At 37.1% G+C, this 17,077-nt stretch overlaps 1 protein-coding gene across 3 annotated transcripts in view; it reads right to left on the bottom strand.

Moving 5' to 3' along the window:
- The window catches only part of LOC127657735 (platelet endothelial aggregation receptor 1-like), a 67,436-nt gene extending 50,796 nt beyond the window's left edge, over positions 1-16,640 (bottom strand). For 2 of the 3 annotated variants that reach the window (XM_052146607.1, XM_052146608.1), the window contains exon 1: positions 16,409-16,640. In XM_052146607.1, the coding sequence (XP_052002567.1) occupies positions 16,409-16,437 (29 nt within the window). In that variant the 5' untranslated portion in view covers positions 16,438-16,640. The remainder of the gene's footprint in view (positions 1-16,408) is intronic. The other variant, XM_052146606.1, reaches the window with a different exon arrangement.
- Between the last annotated feature and the right edge of the window lie 437 nt (positions 16,641-17,077).

The following is a 17,077-nucleotide window of genomic DNA, read 5'->3' as shown; positions in this document are numbered from 1 at the left end:
TGTCATCAGCTTCTTATTATTTCACTACTGAAGTTCCAAAAATCCCAGACAGTCAGCATAAACTTCATCCAAACAACACCAGCTGTTAATTAATGTCTTCTAAAGTGACATGATCACTTTTGGTGTGGAAAAGGTAAATATTTAAGAACTTTTTGACTCTAAATCATGCTTCTGGTCAGCAGCGGTATGCGCGTGACGTAAACGATTTGGCATTTGAAAGACGTGAGAACTGCTCTTCCCAGTCGGAAGAGCAGCACTGTTTACAAGTGAAAGGAAGGAACGCTGTACAGTAGCTTGGTTGGTTTTGGTTTAGATCTGTATTTATCTGTTTCTATACTCACAGTGCTGCGTTTGTGTGCTTATCCTGGATGTCTCAACTGAGTGGAGAATGTGAGATTAACACGGTATCCATGGCAATGCAAATTCGTCACATGAGAGACAACTTAGATTCCACGCTTTCCTGAAGCATTCGATTATAGTTCAAAAGTACTTAAATATTGATATTTTTCACACCAAAAGCTATCATATCGCTTTAGAAGACATTATTTTAACAGCTGGAGTCATTTATGATGTTTATGCTGACTGTCTGTGATTTTTGGACCTTCAAAAGAGAAATCAGAATCAGAATGAGTTTTGCCAGTGTTCTCACGTACACAAGGAATTTTTTTGGTGATTCCTTGTGTACGTGAGAAGTCTACCACTGTTTTTAGCATGTTCAGGTTGTTGTGACCACACCAGACAGCCAGCTGATCAACCCCCCATCTGTATGCAGACTCATCACCATCAAGGATGAGGCTGATGACGGTGTTGTCATCTGCAAACTTCAGGAGCTTGACAGTGAGGTCTTTTGCAGTGTAGTCATTCGGGTACAAGGACAAGAGCAGTGGAGAGAGAACGCATCCCTGAGCCACAGTGCTAATAGTGAGCGTCCCGGATGTGAGTTTCCCCAGTCTCACTAGCTGCAGCCTATCTGTCAGAAAGCTGGTGATCCATCAACAGACTGGGGTGAGCAAGGAGAGCTGGGTCAGTGTGGTTGACAGAAGATCAGGCATGTTCTTCTTCAGAAGAAAGGCTTATTCTTCCATTACAAGGATGAAAGAAAAACTGAATACTTGAAAATCTTGGATCTCATAAGTTTTTGCTGATTGCTCTAGGGATTGTGACCTAGTTTAGTTAATTGCTCTATGAAATTTCTGTCAGAATGTTTTTTACTAGCTAAAGGTGAAAAGACTTATGGGGATTAGAGTTAGTTTAAAGGAATAGTTCACCAAAATTGAAAACCTGCACTGTTTTCTTTTTTTTTCTCTCCATACAATGAAAATGGATGGTGCATGTGTTGATTTAAAATGCCAAGCTCAAAAACATCATAAAATAATCCATATGACTTATATTCCAAAATTTCTGAAGCTACACAACCTCATTTTTGTCATTATTCACCTAAAATTGCCCTTTGCAGCTCGAGAGCAGCTCTTAAATCAAATATTGGTCTTGCATCTGTTAAAACCAGTGGTATTTTGTCAACAGTGATGTTACAGCGTCATTTCAAATGCTGTAATAGTCAAATTTAGAGCTTTGGTGAAAAGGACTTTTTCTTGTTTTTGAGAGGCCACTAGCAGGTCAATCACAAATTTATGAATGATTGATAGAAACTGAGATTACAAGACAAAGATGAGCTGTAAAATAAAGTAAAATAAAGCATACAGTATGTCATCTACAGAGGGGAAATGCTGAACAAATTGACTATGTTCACATATGCACATGATGGTAAAGAAACAGCCAATCACCATAAGCTCATATGAGCATATACTGCACTGCCTCCACAAGCACTTACTGTATGTATGGCTTTTCACACACAACTCTCTTAAATTGGGGGTCTCTAGTTTGACTCCCCTTCCAGTTCTGGCTAAATTGATTGCAGATTTCCACGAGTACAGAGCTGGGGTGGGTGTGTGTGTGTGTGTGTGTGTGTGTGTGTGTGTGTGTGTGTGTGTGTGTGTGTGTGTGAGGCCCTTGGGTATCTGGGCGTGCAGTCAGAACACATGTGAGTGAGAAAGAAGGAGAAAAAGAAGGAAAAACAGAGTGCTGCGGTCCCAATAGGACCCAAAGGAACATCACTCCAGGCTGGAGACCCAAAATCACAGCTGTAAAGTCAGCTGAGCAACCTCTCAGTGGGGGACATTTTCCTGAACAAACTTATGTCAGTACCAGCAAAGTAACAACTGTGAAATTCAGAAATAAAATCTGAATCAGAATAACTGAAATAACTTTTGATTTCATTAGGGATGCACAAATATAGTATAATCTTGAATTTTAACTTCTCAATTTTAAGTGATATCTGATAATAAAACATTATAACGAGCAATTTTGCAATATCAGCATGCAAAATAACAATTGTGGTTGTGATATGGCTGTCATAAAGTGGCGGATTTAGGCATGGGCGACATGGGCAGTTGCACTATTTTAGAATGTTTATTTGATTAGTATTTTTGAAAACTGACAAAAAAAGGAATATAAAAGGAATAAAAAAGGATATTTTGTTTTAATTGGGAAAAAGTTATTCCAGATAATATATGCTTCCAGTACTGCCCCAATCATAATGATGTCAATTATAATAAAAAAAAAAAAACACACTAATATTTGCAAATATATCATGCACCTAGATTGAATAAATAATATAATAATCTTTCAAACAAACCAACCAAGTAAACCATTTCTGTTTTACTATAATCAAAGACTTATTTAGTTCCAGTTAGCTAAGCTAACTGCTGCAGTTTTGGCATCAAAGATCACTTAACTATCACTATTGACCACTCACTGAGTTTTGATAAACACCATTTCATTGTTCTGTTTGGTTAATTAACTGAATTCTGAGTTCAGAGTACTGAATACTGAGATAGAAGACTCCTAAACCCCCAGCATCTAGACATTTACATTTACGCATTTGGCAGACTAATATGGACTTTAACCAAAGCAACTTACAGTGCATTTATTACAGGGACAATCCCCCCGGAGCTAAGTGCCTTGCTCAAGGACACAATGGTGGTGGATGTGGGGTTCGAACCAGTGTACGTCTGATGACCAGATTACCAGTTATGTGCTTAGACCACTACACCACCACCACTCCAGTCTGAATCAACATGCTGTTGGTTGGCAAATGTATTTGCAGACACTAATATGGACTCAAGCTCATTCTCGGCTGTTAAGGAACTTTTCATGTGTGCCTTTTTTTCTCCCTCTGTGCTGTTTTATTGGAAGGGTCTGGCCAGTGCTGCATGTCCTGGGTATTTTAAAGCTGTCCCACACAGGAATTTACCTTAAGAGGCAGGTTTATTTAGACAGAATGACAAACATCTGGATCAAAATGAGGTGGTCGCACTGAGAGGTTTGGCCCAGGTCTGGATCCCTTCGACTGAGGCAGTGTGACATACAACGCTGAGTTGTATGTCAAAGATGAGAATTAGGACAGAATACAGGTGTGTAATGATGAAACCAAAGGCTTCAGGGAATTTTCCAACAAAATAGCAAAAATATTTTTTTGTTTTCCAGTTTGAAGCTGAAGTGTGTATTATTTCAATGTTCAATATTTACTTTTTCCCATCCTAGCTTAACATTACAACTTTGTTGGATGTAGGTGTCTTTGTGGCACTTTAACCAATGGTGTGGTTTAGGGCAAGACAAGGGATGGGAATTGTAGTTTCTGATTCCTCTCAACGATTCCGTTTCCTTAATGGTTCCAGCAACGATTCCAGTAACATTTATTTTAGTACTTTTGAGAAAGATTTATTTGGAAATAACAACTAAAATTATTATTGTATTTACAGCCCTCAGCACTAGACCCCGAAGCCGCCGCCAGCCAATAATTTCGTAAGCCAAATTGAGCCGCCATCTGATAAAGTTTGGCTGAGCCGGCTAGAATTATTTGCATCAAATAATAATTCTATCACATAGTGACATACACACACGAAATATATAAACAATACACGAGATCTATTTTCCCACTGGATTCATAACAGCACAGTCTTGTGCTCGTTGCTACGATACACAGACTCACTAGTGAATTGATCGACCAATTAAAATTGCTCGCTTTTCCGTACAGAAGAAGCGATGAGTTTTTTTCTCGCACTGAGGTGAAATGGCGGAAAGAAGCAAGCAAGGTAATTTTGATCTCACTTCTCACATACTTTCCTAATTCCTACGTACTTTTTTTTTTTTTTAACTTAGGCCTACCCAGACTTTTGTTAAATCTTCAGGGCACGGTTGCACAAACACCTGAATCAAAGATTGATGTTATGAACCAAATATTCTGGAACGGAGAGATTTATAGCACTGAACGTGATATTACTGCAGTAACAAACCACCGTTTCCACATTGCTAATTCACGACGCATGCTTCATTGTACATTGAAGTGAAATGTGCAAAACTTTGTCCAAAATAATAGGCTACTGATAACAGTGTGTGTTTATATTAAGGCGAGACATGGCAGGCAAAAACATCGGGTTTTTTTTTTACTGGTCAATTTTGAGATTTTTGGATATTTGTCTTCAATAACATGTCTTCTTTCAGACTTGTGGTGAAAAAAAGTCTGAAATACACATTTAGGTCTTTATTTTACTACACTTCGTCTGTTTGCGTCTGTAGATTTCTCATAAATTCAATAAAAGTTTGCATTCTTAATCAACATAGTGTGCCGGTGGAATGCATGTTTAGTTCCAGTGGCCTACTGCTTAATGGCAAACGATCATCACTTGCTCCTTCAAGGTGTAATATGATAAGCTTCATCCATGATAATGCCAAGTTATTGTATACAACTTAGCCTACATACATTTAGCCTAAACACAACACATTGTAGGCTATTTGAAAATGTTTAGTAGCATACAGACTACAAAATAAATATGTACATACGTTGTGAAAGTAAAATCTGGTGTTTTCTTTATTACATTGTATTGCATTTTGTAGAAATATAGTGTAAGCCATGCATTGCTTGGAAATATTGAGATCTAGTAAATCAGTATAACATAGACATCTGTAGAGATGAAGTGGCAGCTTCAGCCATTTGCAGCTATGAAAAGTTTGGCAGCTGCAGCAGCCATTTAGGTTTTGGCTGAGCCGGCTAGCCAGCCAATAACTTCATCAGCCAGCCATTATTCTCAAAACAAATGGCTTCGGGCTCTACTCAGCACCCTATTGCCAAATTATTACATCATTTCAGATTTCTACAGAGCAGATATAACAAATCTCAAATATATTTAAATAAATTATTGTAAAAGGCTTGTTTGCAGACTTTTTGTAAGCATAAATGCAATCTAATAATGTATTCTAACTATATATATATATATATATATATATATATATATATAATCTCGGTCACTGTCGTAACCTCCGTTCCCTGATGGAGGGAATGAGATGTTGTGTCGATGTGGTGACACTAGGGGTCGCTCTTGAGAGCCCCCAAACACCTCAGATCTTTGAGAAAATGCCAATGAGAAATGGCGAGTGGAATTTGCATAAAACTACCCCGGACATATGGATATAAAAGGATCTGGATCTCAAGAGCGACCCCTAGTGTCACTACATCGACATAACGTCGAGTGAGTGTCAAAAGGGGCACTTAACATACAAGAAATGTGATAGCATATTTAATTTATTAATTTATTGTTATATAAAACTTTAACTACACATTGTCATATGAATAACCAACCAGTGACTGCACTGCTTGACAGACAGTTTAGACCAGGGGTGCCCAATACGTCGATCGCGATCTACCAGTCGATCGCAAAGGCTATGCTGGTAGATCGCACAAAATGTAAATGTACTTTAGTTAAATTTTAATAAAAATAAATATAATGTCTTTCCTTCTTTTAGTTTCTGTCTGACTTGCACTTGATGAGTAAATATTGACCAGGCGAGGTTTGACAACTAGGTTTGCGCATACGCGCCTTCCAAGGACTTCTGAGAACAGTGCGTGAAATTGCGATGCTACTGCCCGGATTAGGCAAAACTGTCTGATTCCATTCAGTGCAAGTCATCAGAATAAGGTAAATGCCCTGGCTATTGTAATCTATTGTGCTGTAGGTGTTTTGGGTTTAGTTTTAAAACTGAATGATATCAACATTGAACATTATTATATATTTTTTTATTAATTAGAAGATGAATTCCATGTAGGGATACATGCAGTAGTCCCAACAAGCATTTTCTTATTTTAAATGAAACTGTGTTTTTTTAGTTGGTAGATCTTATTGAGTTGGTCATTTAAAAGTAGATCATCACACAAAAAAATTGTGGGCACCCCTGGTTTAGACTGTGTTATGTAGTCTAATGTTGTAATTCCGGCTTGTGAGACTTCCACAGATCTTATTTAATTTGAAGTTGAACAATCATAACTTTAATCTTGTAAAGGGATTAATTGAAAGGAGGAGGCGAGAACTGGCTTGACAATATAAATTATATTTAATTAAGAACTTAAACCAAAAGACACAAATACACACATATGATGGACAGCTGCCCATAAACACTCTCTCTCGGTTGCACCACCATCCGCAGTCAGCCTTTATCACTCTCGGAGGCTTGATTAGCCTGATAAGGGGCCGGGTGTGTAGAATCATGACCCGGCCCCACCCTCCGCCCAGTCACAATCTGTTTAAGATAGTAATCAATAAAATGTTAATATAGAAAAAGATGAATTCAGTAACCGCTCATTGATGTATAAATGTTTTTGTTTCACTAAAAAGATCCAGCTCAAGTCAGAGTCATTTGTTCACAAAACGGACTATAACGGAAGCCCGGCCAGGTTCCAGATCAAAATCACTGAGGGTGCTTTTGAAAATTGTGGGGGTGCTTTGTATAAAGTGGAGATGTATCGTAATTAAAAAAAATTATTATATATATAAAATCATGTTTAAATGCTACTTAAACAATGTAAATAAAATAAAAAATATATGTACAAAACATGTATTGTGTGATGAAAGATCTATAAAAAACTTTCATGATAAATTGACCTGCGGGTCAGGGCCGCTACCAGGGGCGGAGTCGCCGCCTACCGGCCGCTGAAACCCGGCGGGGTTTAAGACCGCCGACCGCGAGCGGGGAGGGGCTCCCTGGCGACCGCCTGGAGTGAGAACCGCTTACAGTGGCAGTAGTGGTGCAGAAATTACACACTTTAGTTTTGAATGGATCGTTCACACAAAAATGACAATTCTGTAATAATTTACTCACCATCATCATGTCATTCCAAACCAATATGACTATGTGTTTTAGTAGAACCCAAAATGAGATGTCAGGCAGAATGTTGATGTCTAACAACCTCAGTTACTGGTCACTTTTATTGCATCTTTATTTCCATTCATTAGTGACTGAGACTGTCATTCTGCCTGTCATTTCCTTTTGTGTTCCACAGAATAAAGAAAGTCTCATGGGTTTGGAACAATATGAGCATGAATCAGTGATGACAGAATATAAATTTGTGGGTTGACCGTCTCTTTAAAGAGTTGCTATTCCTCTCAAAGCATGTGGATAACGCCAAAATATAATTTACCAAGATTTGAGAAAATCCAGTTTGGGATCAGGAACTAAAGAATATCAGTGCATCACCAACTTGCCATCAATCTTCTCAATAAAGAAAGTCCACTCTCTGCAAACACATTCCTCATAAAGCCCTCCGATTTACTCAACTGGTCATCGCTGCAGAGCTGCTCCTTAGTAAAGCCATTTTTATTGTCTTTTTGCAGCCGAAAAAATAACCTGAATCTGAGCACCTATATGTAAAAACTAAATTCCCAAAAGAAAAGAAAAAAACATTGCACCCAACTCAGAGAGGGATAGTTCACCCAAACATGAAATTCTGACATGATTTACTCTTCCTCATGCCATCTGCTGACACAAATTATGATTTCTAGAAGAATATTTCAGATCTGTAGGTCCAAATAATGCAACTTAACAGGTGCCAAGTAAGTAGATGGCAATATGCATGAAAAATGGGAATCACCAAAAATACAAAAAGAAGAATGTGAAAGTGAAAGTGGAGATTGATTGAGCAGGGAGGAGAATTTATGGTTTAAAAAAAAAGGACTTAAATATTGACCACACCTATCATATTGATTTAACCACTGAAGCCTTATGGATTACTTCTATGCTGATTTATGTGATTTTTGGAGCTTCAATATTTTGGCACCTAGAAATTCTTCTAAAAATCATCATTTGATTTCAACAGATGAAAGAAAGTCAAACATCTGGGATGGCATAATGGTAAATTCTGTAAGAATTTTAATTAAATTCTAAGTAAATAATAAGTAAATTATGAGAGAATTTAAATTTTTGGATGAACTATTCATTTACATTTACATTTATGCATTTGGCAGACGCTTTTATCAAAAGCGACTTACAGTGCACTTATTACAGGGAGAATCCCCCTGGAGCAATCTGGAGTTAAGTGCCTTGCTAAAGGACACAATGGTGGTGGCTGTGAAGATCGAACCAGCGACCTTCTGATTACCAGTTACGTGATCAGTACCCACTACGCCACCACCACTCCACACTCCAACTATTCCTTGACTGAGGGATAAATTCTGCCAAACATCTCCTTTTGTGTTTGGAACAAAATGCTGTATCTGGATTGCTACATCTTGAATAAAACTCTAATGTGACTGGTTTTAAATGTATATGAAGGCTGATGAATGTATGGTATTTGTAGAAGGTCCTATAACTTTTCACAACAAGGCAGAAATAACAGGACAAGAGATAGAAAAAGAGCAGGTAAACAGAGCTTGCCAGATGCTGGACTCAGGATGTCCTGGGCAAAAGTGAAGACAGAGTTGGAAACAGAGGGACAATTTCCTGTGATGCCTACAATTCATCAACAAGAAGGTACAAGAAAAAAAAATACCTGAATTAAAACTAAACTCAACTTTTTTTTTTTTTCAGAATCAAATGTTCATCTATTAAATTGCAAGCATCTGATGTGCTTAAAACTAATGTTGCTCCTGAAATTGGGGATAAGTGATATAATGCATTTTGTCTGTAACATAAATAAGTCCTCAGGTCTCCACTGTCTCCTCCTTATATACAACAGAACACCAGGGAGTTTACCAGAAAAAAACAAAAGGAAACATCTTGAGAGAAAATCTAGGTCTGTTTCCCTTCGTTAGGCATTTATACACACACACACACACACACACACACACACACACACACACTCACAGTGCACTTGCATTAAGACAACTGTCTCTCTTTTTTCGGTGTCTCTCAAATACATAATAAATACAGCTTGTCCTAACCTCATATTTTACCACAATGAATTTTCCAAATGTATCTCATGTGACAAATCTCAGCACATGAATGCTTTTCCATAATGCTATAGCAAAAGGAAAAGACGAGGTGGGTTATTTTTTCCCCCTCCATCATCTACCTGATATAAAACACAAAAAAACTCAGACACTGGGAGGATGACAGTAGAATTAGTGGCTGCAGGCCTGAGGACAAATGTCAGAAGAACTTAATATGCAGCAGAGGATTTTTACATCACAATGATTTTGTTCGAGCTCAGATGCAGAGTAACATATGGGAAAGAGAATGACTCCTTAGTAAGGCTGCAACTAACGATTATTTTGATAAACGATTAATCTAACGATTATTAGAGGATATAAAGATTAATCATTAGCTCTTAACCAATTATTCAGCTTGTGGCCTGACTTAAAAGGTTGGATTAAACGTGCTTACTAACAATAAAGATGACAATATCATCTTTTCAAAATACATTCTCTGAATAAATGGTAAACAAATACTTTTTATTAAGTTTAATTAAGTAACACATTTCACTGCAAAACAATTCCTAGTATTATCAAGTTTTTTTTTTTGTTTTCCATTTAAAATTGTCTAAAAACAAAATACATTTATTGAGAAGCAACATACAGTATAAGATGTTTAGACTTGCTTTAAGAGGATGTATATTAAATATAAGTGTTTTTTGTATACAAGTGTATTTTTTCACTTGGTTATACTTCTGCGAGTGCAGTAAAGACAAAATATACTTACAGTCAGGTCCATAAATATTGGGACATCGACACAATTCTAATCTTTTTGGCTCTATACACCACCACAATATATTTGTATTTACGAATAAGATGTGCTTTAACTGCAGACTTTCAGCTTTAATTTGAGGGTATTTGCATCCAAATCAGGTGAACGGTGTAGGAATTACAACAGTTTGTATATGTGCCTCCCACTTTTTAAGGGACCAAAAGTAATGGGACAATTGGCTGCTCAGCTGTTCCATGGCCAGGTGTGTGTTATTCCCTCATTATCCCATTTACAAGGAGCAGATAAAAGGTCCAGAGTTCATTTCAAGTGTGCTATTTGCATTTGGAATCTGTTGCTGTCAACTCTCAATATGAGATCCAAAGAGCTGTCACTATCAGTGAAGCAAGCCACCATTAGGCTGAAAAATCAAAACAAACCCATCCGAGAGATAGCAAAAACATTAGGTGTGGCCAAATCAACTGTTTGGAACATTCTTAAAAAGAAAGAAAGCACCGGTGAGCTCAGCAACACCAAAAGACCCGGATGACCACGGAAAACAACTGTGGTGGATGACCGAAGAATTCTTTCCCTGGTGAAGAAAACACCCTTCACAACAATTGGCCAGATCAAGAACACTCTCCAGGAGGTAGATGTATGTGTGTCAAAGTCAACAATCAAGAGAAGACTTCACCAGAGTGAATACAGAGGGTTCACCACAAGATGTAAACCATTGGTGAGCCTCAAAAACAGGAAGGCCAGATTAGAGTTTGCCAAACAACATCTAAAAAAGCTTTCACAGTTCTGGAACAACATCCTATGGACAGATGAGACAAAGATCAACTTGTACCAGAGTGATGGGTAGAGAAGAGTATGGAGAAGGAAAGGAACTGCTCATGATCCAAAGCATACCACCTCATCAGTGAAGCATGGTGGTGGTAGTGTCATGGCGTGGGCATGTATGGCTGCCAATGGAACTGGTTTCTCTTGTATTTATTGATGATGTGACTGCTGACAAAAGCAGCAGGATAAATTCTGAAGTGTTTCGGCAATATTATCTGCTCATATTCAGCCAAATGCTTCAGAACTCATTGGACAGCGCTTCGCAGTACAGATGGACAATGACCCGAAGCATACTGCGAAAGCAACCAAAGAGTTTTTTAAGGGAAAGAAGTGGAATGTTATGCAATGGCCAAGTCAATCACCTGACCTGAATCCGATTGAGCATGCATTTCACTTGCTGAAGACAAAACTGAAGGGAAAATGCCCCAAGAACAAGCAGGAACTGAAGACAGTTCCAGTAGAGGCCTGGTAGAGCATCACCAGGGATGAAACCCAGCGTCTGGTGATGTCTATGCGTTCCAGACTTCAGGCTGTAATTGACTGCAAAGGATTTGCAACCAAGTATTAAAAAGTGAAAGTTTGATTTATGATTGTTAATCTGTCCCATTACTTTTGGTCCCTTAAAAAGTGGGAGGCACATATACAAACTGTTGTAATTCCTACACCGTTCACCTGATTTGGATGTAAATACCCGCAAATTAAAGCTGAAAGTCTGCAGTTAAAGCACATCTTGTTCATTTAATTTCAAATCCATTGTGGTGGTGTATAGAGCCAAAAAGATTAGAATTGTGTCGATGTCCCAATATTTATGGACCTGACTGTATATTCAAGATCTATTCTCTAAAAGCAAGTCTACATATCTTATATGCTGCTCAGGTGAATTAATCTTTTTTTTTTTTTTTTTTAAAAAAGGATTTTTAGATATTTTAAAATATTTGCATTTTTTATATTATATTCAAAATTCTCAGAATTATTTTTTTTATTCTGAAGTATAGCTGCTAAAGAAAATGTATGTACGTTGTTTTAAAGGAGTTTTAAATATTTATATTTGAAAACAAGCCAAAACAAAATCAAATCAAAAACGTATTTTGTTGCAGTGTATAATGGGGCAAAGACTACCCTCTCACACCTTTCTGTTCACATCAATCTATCTTTAACACACTAAAAAACAAACTACCTCTTATTAAATAAAGCTGCATATTGCCAATTTTCTTCACAATAAGAAATGCACAGAGACATATATTATGATTCAATAAGTCGTGAGCTGCATTAAGCGTGAGCGCGAGGGACGAGGGTTCCCGTGACAGAGTGTTCATCAGCCGGGTGCAGTTTCAATTTCTCCCCCTTAGATCGGGACACTTGCGCAACTCATCACTGATCACACAGAGAAATGCCAGTTTCGGAGTTTGTAGTTATTTACCTGATCTGCTTCTGTATTATTTGAACTTTAATAAAGCTATAAGGCATTAAATGTAACTCCATTTAAGATGTAATGCATGGGTGATTCCTTTAAAGAGCTCTGGCTCCGCTTATTCCACACGAGAATGCTTCTGAATTGTTTCGGGGTTTTTTTGTTTTTTTTTATAATTCCCTCACACTTTGGGATCTAAAATCACATAAAGCTTTTTGGAAAGTTTAGAGTGCATCTGGACTGTGCAATTCTTCCTCTCCTCAGTCTTGTTCGAACTGCAGTGCTGCTCTCGCGCACCATCATTACAGAGTTTAATGTGATCCTGTGTTACGTTAAAGGACATTCAATGACTATTCGACAATTTTTTATTGTGAACATTGTCGATAATGTCGACTAATCATTTCAGCCCTACTCCTTAGATAAAAACAGTTGTACTAGCTAGCTTTGATTATTGGGGGGGTTACTCCCCGGAATCTACGCCTTTGATCGTAACCATGGCTTGAATCACAACAACCACAATAAATTAGCTTTATTCCTGGTTATTATCTTTTGCGTATAATATCACAATTGCAGCCAAGCTTCTATTTTTCACTCTAGATGGGTCATCTTTCTTTTCTTCAGTGCAAATCTGCAAAATAGCATCAGATTCCTTTTCACCACTCCTAATCACTGCCAGCTCCATGGCTTCCAGCCTCTCCATGACCTTTCTATGTCTTCCAGATTGTAGGAAGTATTCTGGCAGAAAGGACACATTACAGACACTCTGTTTGATACTACAGCTCATTCTGAAGCAGTTCTGTTCAGTTTAGCTCAGTAAAACCTCTTCATGTGACATGAATGGCAGTGAAAATACAATTACAAATGGAGTTCTAAATAAATGTTCATGAGGAGCATGTTCATTTAATTCTGTCAATCACAACACAAGGCTAAATAAACACTTGCTTACCTCACTGCTTTGATAGTTGTTCCAGAAAATAAGTAAAACTTGCTCTTACTCTTACTTATCTCAAGGATTATCTGAGTTACCGTAGCTTTGTCAGCTCGAACTACTCTGGGGATTCTCCTGCATCATTCACCTCCGTCATTAAACTCTCTCTCTCTTTTATATATATATATATATATATATATATATATATATGGATGTTTTTTGTTTTTGGCACCATTCTGAGTAAACTCTAGAGATTGTTGTGTGTGAAATTCTCAGGAGATTAGCTGTTACAGAAATACTCAATCCAGCCTGTCTGACACCAACAATCATACCACGTTCGAAATAACTGAGATCATATTTTTTTCCCCCATTCTGACGGTTGATGTGAACATGAATAAAGCTCCTGACCCATATCTGCATGATTTTATGCATTGCACTGCAGCCACACAAATGGCTAATTTGATAAGTAGGTGTACAGTTGTTACAGTTGTTTGTTGATAAAGTGCTTGGTGAGTGTATATATAAATATATATACACTGCACAGTCTATATACATTAATATATATATATATATATATATATATATATATATATATATATATATATATATATATATATATATATATATATATATACACACACACACACACACACACACACACACACACACACACAGTACATAGCTTCCTAAGAAGAAGAAAAAAGACAATCCCAGAGTGCCAAAGGATTGCAGATGTTTTCGGCACAGTATAAGAAAAGGGGAAAAGCTAGGCAGAACCCCACAGACCCAGAGCCCTCTTCAGGTCTCTGCCTGCAAAAGCATGTGTTAGAGAGACTTATGTAAGCATGTGGTGGAAATATTACCCACTGTCCTCATGTGTTAAAACAACACTACCATCTCATCAACACTCTTCTCCATCTGTTCATTTCTTTACGCTGTCTTTATTTTGCCCAGAACTCTAAAAAAGTAAAGTGTCAATTTTGATATTTACAAGATTAAAGGGATAGTTCACCTAAAAATGTAAATTCTTCCATCATTTACTTACCCTCATGCCATCCCTGATGTGTATGTCTTAATTTATTCAGCTGAAAGAACAAAAATTATGAATGGGTGTCAAAATTTGTATGCTCCAATAAGCACATAAAGAGATCGTAAATGTAATCCACGTGACCCCAGTGTTTTATTCCATATCTTCAGAAATGACATGATACGTGTGGGTGAGAAACAGATCAATATTGAAGTGTATTATTGAAATATTCTTCTCCCTGCCCAGTAGAATGCGGTATGCATGAAGAATGTGAATCACCAAAAACACAAGAAGAATGTAAAAGTGAACTGTTTCTCACTCACACCTATCATATCACTTCTGAAGATATTTACTTAACCACTAGAGTTGTATGGATTACTTTTGTGCATTTTGGAGCTTCAAAATTTTGGCACCCATTCACTTGCATTGAATGGACCAAAAGAGCGGAGATATTATTTTTAAAATCTTAATTTGTGTTCAGCAGATAAAAAAAAGTCATACACATCTGGGATGGCATGGGAGTGAGTAAATGATGAGATCATTCGTTTTGGATGAACTATTCCTTTAATATACATTACTTGAGTATCTTTACTAGCCCGACATTCAAACTGTCTCAACAAGTGTTTTGAGTTTGAGGCTGAAAAATCAGTTTGTCCAACCAATGGAACATGGGTGACTGTTTGAGAAACCTGCTCGAAGTGTTTGGAGACTCTAGTGGTGCAGAAATTATGCATTTCACCTAAATATAACGTAATCAGGCATTTTAGGACAAAACTGAAAATATGTTATCAAACTTTTAGCTCATCTCTTATTACATGCATGCATATCACTTCCCAGAAATCAATTTCAGTTTATTAGTTGTTAATCTATTATTTGTTAATTTGCTCACATATATTATCTCATTACACAAGCAGCTGTGAACTCCTGAACCAAGAACACCTGGTATAATCCAAAGAATTTCATTGAAAGAGTCAGTGCCAACCCAGTGCTTGTGACCCAACAGAGAAACATATCCAAAACAGATGGGTTTTTTTATGAGGAAATGATGCTGCTGTCAAGGTGAACCATTTCTCCTGTGGAAATCAGTTAGTCTCTCTGCTCTCCAGATGGAAAACCACTGGCAGGTAATATAGTGATTCTTCATGGACTTCTATTCATAAGCAAGACTTGTTCTAAAGAACAAGAAAATGGTGATGGTGAAACTATCCCTTCAAACAGCAGTGAATTAATTTTAATTGTATTGAATCAGAGCCCAGGTCAATATCAGTATCTATTGGGTCTGGCATACTCAAGTTCAGTTGGCCAATTATAGTTGTGCAATGTTTAATGCTGGTGTTTGCTCTACTTGATATATCCCCAACAAAGCAGCACAAGATAGAACCAAAAGATAAAATGTTTTAAGGGCAGTGTTTTATACCACCATTGTCCTTCACATAACACAGCCATGACTCGTGATACACAATATTTAAAGAGCCATCAAGCTCAACTCGCTCTTTAAATACAAAGCAAACTTTTACCCACACACATGTACGTTTAGGCCTACACAAACAGAATTTACTTAGTTGTCCCTCTGCATTTAATAACAACTTGGGGAATCATTCGGCAAATACCTTGCTGTAATCTTGATTGCAATGGTTAACTCAATGTGCACTTTTTATATTTTAAGTTAATTATGAAAAGTGATGGAATATTTATTTATTTATTACTCTTTCTACACCTGCCCCATGCATTTCATGAATTTGTGTGATTTGCTGTGAGAGAAAAATCTATTGATAATAAAAAATTTCAACAGCTTAACTACCCATTATTTAAAGTTATAACTTTATTTTTCAGATATTTGCTAAGTCTCTGACAATAGTGAGTTGCTGAATTCTACAGTATGTTCATCCTGTTTTGAAGTGTACATCTTATACAACTTTGGTTTGTATGAATTGTATGGTTTGTTTGAAAAATAAACCCAAAGAACAGACTGAAATGTAATTCTGTCTAGTCTTGCAATAATATCCAACATCAAAACCAGACTTAAATAAGTAGGTCAGTGCACAAAAAGATGCTAAGAAAACTCTAACTTATCCACGACAATTGCATGCAATAAAGAACAATCATACACTTTGGGCCATAAAACATTGCTTTTAGTGAATAATGACATTCAGTTCTATCATCAGTAGCGCAAACAAATAAACTGTCTCACCTTACTGGAGAAGTAGCTTTGGAATTCATTGAGTTAAGGTCTGGGGTGCTGTGTCCCGAGGACAATACAGATCCTCTTTCAGACGGACGTCATTCCCGGTGCTATATAAAGTAAATCTGTAAATAAATGTTGATACTTTGTTTTAGGATACTCCCAAAAGTGATCGTTAAACTGTGCGCGTAATCACTCGCTGTATCGCACAATCGTGTGCGCTGGCGAGTCGTGACGGTGACAGAAATGGCAATCGAGTCGCGGATGCGGAGGAGTGGGCACGCGTTAACGCGCTATACTGTCCCTCCCACTATATATTCCTTTGTATAGTTCAAGAGTCTATTCAACAGCTTGGAAACATATAACCTTTTAAATAAAACATTAACATTATATAACAATTAAAATATAAGAAAATGGATGTACATTGACAGATGACAAAGTTCTATGACTTTATCTACTAAATGGGCAACAGTAACGAATGATTTGTTAAGTAATAGCCTATATGCTCATGTTTATAAATATGGAAACTTTAACTAATGGTAACAAATGTAACCTTATTGTAGTGTAATGCACTGAAGAATATTTTTACAGCATTTATTGATCTTTGTTAATGTTAGTTTATAAAAATAAAATTGTTCATTTTTAGTTCATGTTGGTTTGAAGTGTATTAACTAGTGT

Source organism: Xyrauchen texanus, chromosome 17, assembly GCF_025860055.1.
Source record: "Xyrauchen texanus isolate HMW12.3.18 chromosome 17, RBS_HiC_50CHRs, whole genome shotgun sequence".
NCBI lineage: Eukaryota > Metazoa > Chordata > Actinopteri > Cypriniformes > Catostomidae > Xyrauchen > Xyrauchen texanus.
The sequence above is the reverse complement of the archived record's forward strand: the minus strand, read 5'-3'. Positions and strand labels throughout refer to the sequence as shown.